An 8,930-nucleotide genomic window follows, 5' to 3' on the forward strand; every position below is an offset into this window, starting at 1 on the left:
CTCTTCCAGTTTCGAGTGATGCCGTTTGGGCTTTGAAATGCCCCTGCGACATTCGAACGCCTCATGGATCAGGTCCTTGGAGGGCTCAAGTGGGAAAGTTGTCTGGTCTACCTTGATGACGTAATAGTGCACGGGCGAACATTTGAAGAGCAACTTCACCGTCTAGAAGAGGTTGTGCGGAGGCTGAGTCAAGCAGGTCTTAAGCTGTCGCCAAAGAAATGCCAACTGTTCCGGCGACATGTAACATTTCTTGGGCATGTCGTTAGCTCCGAGGGAATACAAACCGACCCCTCGAAGATCAGGGCGGTATCCGAATGGCCTCGTCTTAACAACGTTCGAGAAGTCCGTAGTTTCATTGGTCTCTGTAGTTACTACAGACGTTTCATCCAAGGATTCAGTTCTGTTGCTAAGCTGTTATACAGACTGACAGAATCGGGAAGGGACTTCCGATGGAACGATGATTGTGAGAGGTCCTTTTGTGAGCTTAAGAAACGACTTAAGGTATCTCCGAGTTATCCTTCAGTTATCCTACGAGGAATGACCCCTTCATTCTCGACACTGATGCGAGCAATCACGGGGTAGGAGCAGTACTCTCACAAAAGCAAAATGGAGAAGAGAAGGTGATTGGTTACTATAGCAGAACGTTGACAAAACCGGAGAGACGATACTGCGTCACCAGGAAGGAACGTTTGGCCATTGTAGCAGGGGTCAAATGGTTTACCACTACTTGTACGGGAGGAAGTTCCTTGTCAGGACGGATCATGGTGCCCTCCGGTGGTTGTTTAATTTTCGCAACCCAGAGGGGCAGATAGCCCGCTGGTTAGAGACACTCGGGGCTTACGATTTCTCCATAGAACACAGATCTGGAAGAATCCACAGCAACGCCGACAGCTTGTCCCGTCGACCTTGTGAAGGCTGTAGGCATTGCGAACGAGAAGAAGAACACGATATGGAAAGGGCCGCAAAATCATTCCAGAAAGGTGGGGCAGATGAGGAAGTTGCGACCATGACATGTTACACCGTCACCAACGGAGACAATGAGAATGCAACCCCATTTTCTTCTGGGGAATGTTTGGTCATCGGGAGATCCCTCGAAGAACTGAGAAGATTACAGGAAGCGGATCCAGATATTCGCCCTCTCTTGGAGGCCAAAGCGTTGAGTAAACGACCACCGTGGGAAACCATGTTAGGGGGCAGCCGAACTCTGCATAATTACTGGTCACAGTGGGATAGTCTAATCCTGGAGAATAGATTGCTTTACCGAAGGTTCGAGTCTCCCCTTGGTGATAAGGTATCCTTACAGCTTGTAGTTCCGGAGCAACTCAAACGGGAATTGTGGGACGCCGCCCATTTCCACCCTCTTTCTGGACACATGACGGTAAAGAAAACGATCGGAAGAATTAAGGAGAAAGCGTATTGCAGTGGTGTTGCACGGGATGTAGAGAAATGGTGCAAAAAATGTAAAATTTGCATTACCAAACGAGGATCACGCAACAAGGGAAAATCCAAGTTGAGGCAGTACCTTTCAGGTGAGCCCTTACAGAGGGTTGCTCTAGACATACTTGGTCCTTTACCGCTAACACCGAGAGGCAATAAGTACATCTTAGTCATTGGGGACTGTTTCTCAAAATGGACGGAAGCCATACCAATCCCTAACCAAGAGTCCACCACAATAGCGAAGGCTTTAGTGGAACTGTTTATTTGCAAATTCGGTATACCTGACGAACTCCACTCTGACCAAGGGAGACAATTTGAAGCAGAAGTATTCCAACAGATGTGTGGATTACTTCAGATCCGGAAAACAAAGACCACTGCATACCACCCACAGTCAGACGGGATGATTGAACGCTTCAACCGTACTCTTGAAAGCATGTTATCCGCAGTGGTCTCCTCGAGTCAGAAGGACTGGGACACTTGGCTACCCTATCTTTCCATTGCCTATAACACCGCTATCCATGAATCCACTGGCTTCTCCCCGGCAGAGATTATGTATGGGAGAATATTGAGAACCCCTGTGGACGTTCTTGTGCCGTCCGAGTATCAAAGAAAAGAAAAGTCTTATCCCGCCTATATCGAATGCTGGAGGAGAAGATTAGAGGGACACATAAACAAGTTCGAGAACGACTGAAACTTGCGGCGAACAGGCAGTCATCAAGGGTTGATCGCAAAGCGTCCGATCAGACTTGCAACAAGGGAGATCTAATTTTGCTATACACACCCGCTGTTAAGAAGGGGTCAACCTCGAAGTTCCACCGACCATGGCAGGGCCCAGGCATTGTCCTAATAAGGATTAACGATGCGTTATTCAGGGTGACTATGGGTCCACATAAAAAGCCAAAGCTAGTGCACTACAATCGACTGCGTAAATATGTGGGAGACGTACCATCATGGGTTAAGCCATTCCTTGCATCTTACAGAACGCCGCAACAAGATGACCTAGGTGTGAAAAAGGTTGATTCAACCCCCATTACAAGGAATGAAGAACCAGGTACCCGCGAGTATGTAAGAAACGATGGTTCCAAGAGGCGTATAGGAAAGTCCCCGGAAAAAGGCATCGACGAAAAGAATGGAGAGAGCCGTGAACCAAGGTTACGAAATTCCAGACGCCCTAGAAGAAAGCGCAGGGAACCACAGAGATACGGCTTCACTTAGATAATGAGAAATCACATTGTTAACTTGTAAATAAAGGGAAGTGAACTCACGAACAATCATGGTGTTTTTGTTTTGTATGTGTGAAACCGAAATCGATGTGCTTTCTGTCCTCTTCATGTTTACTATTTTTTTTTATCGTGCTCTTAAATCTGATGCTCAGACGCTCTTTGTTTTCTCTTCCATTTTAGAAAAATTAGTGGAGGCAAACCTTTATTTCACGTAGAATATAAGTGTGGAGAGTGCGCTAGACGATTCGAAGACGAGACTGCTACGAGACTATGCCGAGTCGGAACATGAGCGGACGATGTTTGAGTGCAAGTGCTGTCACGAGTTCCGGTCTCCTAGGAAGGCCGATACTCTAAAACACGAGCAGAGGTGTGGAGGAAGGCAGGGGGGGGGGACGAGCGGAAGAGCGACATCAAAACCACCAAACATCAATCAAGGGACACCAAACGTAAATCGGATGATGGGAGGAAAAGTTTTTTCACTGTTCTTGATTTTCCAACTCATTACGATTTTCATTTATATATATTCATTTTCCTTTGTCGTTTACCTCTATTGCATTAACATAAAGTCTGTTCAAAGTATCTCTTTCGAGATCCGGCTTTAGGAATCACAAATGATTTCGAGTTGGTTAGCCTCATGTTTGATCTCTAGAGTAAGGCAAAATATGTCACCAAAAACAGAACTATTATTGTTCGATACAGGTGACAAACGCCTACAGTGGAATTACGACCTTCCTTACCGGTTTCGAACCTCTGGACATACAATCAGCGTCCATAGCCTAGTGGTTAGGGTGTCCGCGTACAGAGCTGAAGGCCCGTGGTTCGAATCCCGGAGGAGGCTGAAAGTTTTTAGTCACTGTTCTTGATTTTCCAACTCATTACGATTTTCATTGATATATATTCATTTGCCTTTGTCGTTTACCTCCATTGCATTAACATAAAGTCTGTTCAAAGTATCTCTTTCGAGATCCGGCTTTAGGAATCACAAATGATTTCGAGTTGGTTAGCATCATGTTTGATCTCTAGAGTAAGGCAAAATATGTCACCAAAAACAGAACTATTATTGTTCGATACAGGTGACAAACGCCTACAGTGGAATTACGACCTTCCTTACCGGTTTCGAACCTCTGGACATACAATCAGCGTCCATAGCCTAGTGGGTAGGGTGCGCGCGTACAGAGCTGAAGGCCCGTGGTTCGAATCCCGGTGGAGGCTAAAAGTTTTTTTACTGTTCTTGATTTTCCAACTAATTACGATTTTCATTTATATATATATATATATATATATATATATATATATATATCATCATACATATCATCATATTGCCATTAGAAGCTATTTTAGATGGAGGAACATTATAAAGAAAGAGTTGAAATCCAGAAATTATCTGTAATAATATATATCACATTGTATCACGAAGCCAAGGAATACTACGCCAACCTTGTCTAGAAAATGTGTTAGGCTGTTGTAAAAGTATATTTTCATAATGAATGGACATACTGATATTAACATAAATTAATCCCTATATAGGAAGACAGTCTTTGTAATGGATATATCAAGATATGAAGAACTTAGTAGAAATTAATTATTGCCAATTATTAATGCATTAACGATAACTCTTAGAAATTAGGATTGTTATATTTTCCTATGTGTGTAAAACTTCAGTCAAGCAAATACAGCAACGATAACAACCAAATCTGTGTCTCGTAACTCGCGATATCATTTTGTTTCAATATGTATTTTCTATAAAGCGCTATGCAGGTACTAGTCCGTATATATACACCTTCCCCGACCTTAAGGTTGCTATCATGAGTTTCTCCTCACCATCTACTACGGATGTGGTAATGGCCCATGCCTCGTCTTCAACTGACATTGTTGTTAGTAATTGCCGACCATCTCGACTGTATTGTGTTAGCACAGTGTTCTGCCCACTAGCATCCCATGACATGTAGATGAACCCTCCCTTGCCTATGCACGCACGGTGAGGTCCAACGTCAGCTCTACTTAGATTTGGTTTGGTGAATTGATACACCACCTTACTCCCTGAAGTCACCATGGTAACTGCATATGAGGAACTACCAGCAGAGTCACAGATCAGAAGATTACCGTCATGGACAGTGATATCACTTGCTACACTGATTACATCAGGTAGTACGATGATGTGACTGTAATTCAGCTGATAATCAAATACATACACTTCTCTGCTGTTAGTACCAACAATGATTTCATTCTTGGCGGGATTCGTGGTAACAGAACGCACATACCTACCCTCTGGCCACGTCTGAACCATATCACTGATGTTCTTCTTTTGGTAAGAAGAGTCAGAAATATAATAAAGACCGATTTCATCCGGTATGCAAACTGTAATGACATTGAACCCCGGCAAAGTACAACAGAAACGACATGCCGGCATCCCATATCTCTTATTTCTAATGAAAACGTTCTGATTTAATATTTCTCATTTCATGTTAATGACAGTGATGTGTGATTCCTCTTTTAATGCCCTACCAGTCATAACGATATTACCATCGCTACTACTTGTCATACCGTTGATCCTGTATTCTTTAGCTTTGATTCCCGCAACATCAACAACAGACTCTGCGCTTTCTGTAATTACAACTTCATCATATATAACTTTTGTTATATCACCGATGACAAAATCAGATAAAGATTCTAACTCTGGATATTCTTGTTTCATTTCTTCGATCATAGGTTCACTGGCTGCTCTTATGTATGGGACACACTGTGCGTCTGTCCAATCGTCATTACATGCAAGAATGGTAGAACACGTTGCTGATAAGTTTTCGAACCGTTTCATAAGTTGCTTACATTTATTTAGTATTTCTTCACATTTGGTTTTGTTTTGACTTGTGAGAATATCTTTAGTTGTTGTCAAGGTCTTGAAATTACTATCTAACTCCCCGAGTTTATTAAAGAATTCACCCTCTGTTTCCTTACAATTGTCCTTAAATTCTTCCAACTCCTGGTCATATTTGACATCGGTACTTTTCATATTTTCTTCATATTTCATGATCAATCGGTTCATTTCCTCTTCATGTTTAACAGTTACTTCACGTTTTTCACATCCTCTTCTTTTTTCTATGTCAGCAGCTCCTTTGTCACATTCATCATTACATTCAGCAAGTTTATCCTTTATTTTCTTTGCCTGTTCCTTGTGTTGACTCGTCAACAACAATGTTTTTTTTATAGCATTCTCATTCAATTTTACTAGCGCCATTTGAACCTTCTCGGATAACGTATATAGTTTATTTTTATGCTTGCTTAGTTCCGCGAGGTTCTGATTCAGTAATGTCCTTTCCTTCTTGGCTAGATGAGTCACATCTATGAGATCATGACCTTTGTGTTGACTGTAAGTGCAGATAAAGCAAACCGGTTCATTTTGGCATATACCACAGCACAATTTGGCTGGTTCTTTGATATGAAAATGGCACCTGGGATCTTCCGTCATTGCAGCTATTTCCTCCATGGTCAGATTCTTAGCTGCCATATTTTCCAATTTCAGAGTGCTTGGTTGGTGATCAGTAAACATTTTATTACTGATATGAACCTTGTAACATTCGTCGCATAAAAAATCTCTACATTTAAAACAGTAGGCGGAACATACCACATCCTTTGAACAGCTCACACACTGCTTCAAACCTTTCTTTTCGAATGATTTACGCAATTCTATGAACTCGAGCATACTCTTCATATGAAAATCAGTCTTAAAGCCGTCCAATCCATCCTCTGGTATACAACATCGCTGTTTACAAAGTGGACATTCAATTGTCCCATCATGGCTGGCCTGAATAACTTTTCTCAGGCAATCGTTACAGTATCGATGAAGACATGGTAACAGTTTCGGCTCATTAAATTGATCCAAACAAACAGAGCACTTGAAGAAGTTTTCTGCCAGGTCTTCTATTAAAGAGTTCCAGGTAGCCATGTTGCTGATGATGATCGTTAACTCTCACTTGATAAAACTGTACTCAGTTACGTCACAATCTGTGAAAGAGTTCAGGAAAAGAAAGAGAAAGGGTTTAACAAATTATTATTTATCCCCGTATTTTATAAAATATGAATAGAAATACGAACATATATGCATAACCCATTCAAAATGGTCTAGCCACAGAAGTGCTGAAGTATTTCTGGCCAGTGTTCAACCAGTCCTTCATCTCAAAACTTTTGGAGAAGGTTGTGTATGCAAGACTTGGGCGACACTAGCATACCAAAGCCCTTCACGAACAGTTTGGACTTCAGGACATTGCATCGAAGTAGTTCAGTCAATATCTGTCCAACCGATTTCAAACAGTTTGCATTAAAACCCAAGCTTTAATTTTGATCGTGTATACAAGGTTTTCAAAATGTGACCTCTGGTCAACTCAAATAAGGTTTTGTGCTTGTACTTGCTTAGTTATATCCACAGGCAAAGAATACAAATCACAAATGACCTTTGTCTTCCACAGAAAACAATAGGACTCTTCTACTTAAAAGGTGCATCCACGTATCTAATTGGAGTTCACCCACTGTACAGTTCTTGAGTTATCATGTTTGCAAACCAAGGTGCCATACACAACCATCATCATCGCAAAGATTCCTTTCGCCTTCGGCAAGGAATGAAAAAATGAATGACAACAAATCAATCAATATATCATTGAATAAAAGAAATGCATACGTTTTATTTTTGCGTGTAGAGCTATACTGAGTTTTCAGAGTATATCTAAGTGAGAATAGTAATGACCATTAACTATAGTCAATAAAACTTAACTATCTTTAGCTGGTAGTGTTGAATTATATATACATACATAGACATAGCATCAGATATAAACCAACCATTGTGCTAGCCACGTTGCGAAACTGTATAGTCCTCTGCATGTTCGACGTTAAATAGGGAATCCAATTAATGCAACTAATGTGAGCAATAAGATCAAAACTAATCCATCATTCTTCGCATAAGTAATGTCATTTAAAACAACATTACAACATTTTGATAGAACTGTACAAAATGTCCAATCTAAATGGCCCTATATGATTTCCATATTTTAAAACCTCTCCCCTATCATAACTACATGACATCAAATGCCTAACTTGATTTTCAGCTAAATGACTGTGATACTTGGGCAGCCTATACCTCAGCGGCAGCTGTATATAGATATAGAACGGCTGATTCAAGAACTAATCGTACCAATGATGATGTTCTTTTCCTCGTGATCTCTAACAAAAGCACCAACCTTCTTTATAATCTTCTGATCAGCATATGCCGTTTTTCCTCAACGTATGACTGCCTATATAATATATTGCATGAGTGAATAGAGATATAGAGTGACAGAAAGTGGCAAATTGCCAATGTAATTTTCCAGATGCTCCGAGAAATGAAACACATGTGACTCCCATAACCTGGGTTGTCACGCAATGCACGTCTGTGGATAGTTTGTCATGATAGACTAAGTTTGGGTGTACTAATATATGTGAAATAGATATACCGTATCCTCAATACACTTGGAAGTTCAAAAGTAGCATATATAAATACAAATGTTTTTATTGACTTACACACTAAATGTGGTCTCTAGTTATACAGAGAAGTACTCACTGCCTAAACGCTTCTCATCACCGGATAGCTGACTAGTTGGTTAGCCATTCGTGGCACAATCAATTTGCCGTATCATGCTGTAACTGTTGCTGTTTACGTATATGTTATTTACATAGATATAAACAGAGTCGGATCTTTTCGGAGGTCGGTCGCCATGTTTATTGCTGGCCTGAAAGAGGTCGCTCTCTACTTTTACGTGAATTACATTATGATAGCAATCTCAATACATTACACATGACACTGCAGATTTTTTGCTATGAGAGCCGGAAGTTTTGTAAATTTTGAACTGACCTCTTTACTCAGTACAAAATAATTTTCGTATGCTGTTCCCGTGAGGCCTAAAGGGGTCTTAAATTGCCTCAATTGACCCAGGTATTGCACCAGTTATTCTAGAATCGGGGAGTTTAAGTTTGTCTCCCGAAGCCTACACGGACGTAGAATAGAGGGCTCCGTAATTTACATTTATAATCAGCAATTATGCTCATGTATTTTAAACATCCAAAGTTATAGTTGTACTCATCGTTGAGTTTATATACCAAAAGTTAAGAAAAAGGAACTTATAAGCAAATATCCGCATTTGAAGACTATTTATGAAGACTTTCACGTGTATGCTCGGTTTAGAGTTACTAGTGTAAGGCCCGGCTTAACTTATACCTGGAACTATCAAAAAATAAGCCTTGCAA

At 40.9% G+C, this 8,930-nt stretch overlaps 2 protein-coding genes across 5 annotated transcripts in view; both read right to left on the minus strand.

Annotated features, from left to right (window-relative positions):
• Window positions 1–8,144, minus strand: part of LOC139981246 (uncharacterized) — a 55,121-nt gene extending 46,977 nt beyond the window's left edge. The window contains exon 1 of one of the 2 annotated variants that reach the window (XM_071993495.1): window positions 7,889–8,144. The gene's annotated coding sequence lies outside the window, so the exon portion shown is untranslated. Of the gene's footprint in view, window positions 1–7,876 lie in introns of both variants that reach the window. The other variant, XM_071993487.1, reaches the window with a different exon arrangement.
• LOC139981307 (uncharacterized) lies at window positions 3,971–8,512 on the minus strand. Of its 3 annotated transcripts, none has more exons than XM_071993617.1 (2): window positions 8,248–8,512; window positions 3,971–6,662 (listed from the first exon to the last, which is right to left on the minus strand). In XM_071993617.1, exon 2 carries the CDS (start codon window positions 6,601–6,603, stop codon window positions 5,116–5,118), a length of 1,488 nt encoding a protein of 495 aa, XP_071849718.1. In that variant the 5' UTR covers window positions 6,604–6,662; window positions 8,248–8,512; the 3' UTR covers window positions 3,971–5,115. The 3 variants fall into 3 exon arrangements, with proteins under 3 accessions (XP_071849718.1, XP_071849707.1, XP_071849729.1); XM_071993606.1 differs by having other exon boundaries at window positions 8,208–8,511; XM_071993628.1 differs by lacking the exon at window positions 8,248–8,512 and adding an exon at window positions 7,843–7,979.
• Window positions 8,513–8,930: the final 418 nt, after the last annotated feature.

This window comes from Apostichopus japonicus, chromosome 2, assembly GCF_037975245.1.
Source record: "Apostichopus japonicus isolate 1M-3 chromosome 2, ASM3797524v1, whole genome shotgun sequence".
NCBI lineage: Eukaryota > Metazoa > Echinodermata > Holothuroidea > Aspidochirotida > Stichopodidae > Apostichopus > Apostichopus japonicus.

Coding starts and splice junctions, on each gene's coding strand:
- LOC139981307 (XM_071993617.1), bottom strand. CDS start 6,603: ATGGCTACCTGGAACTCTTTAATAGAAGACCTGGCAGAAAACTTCTTC.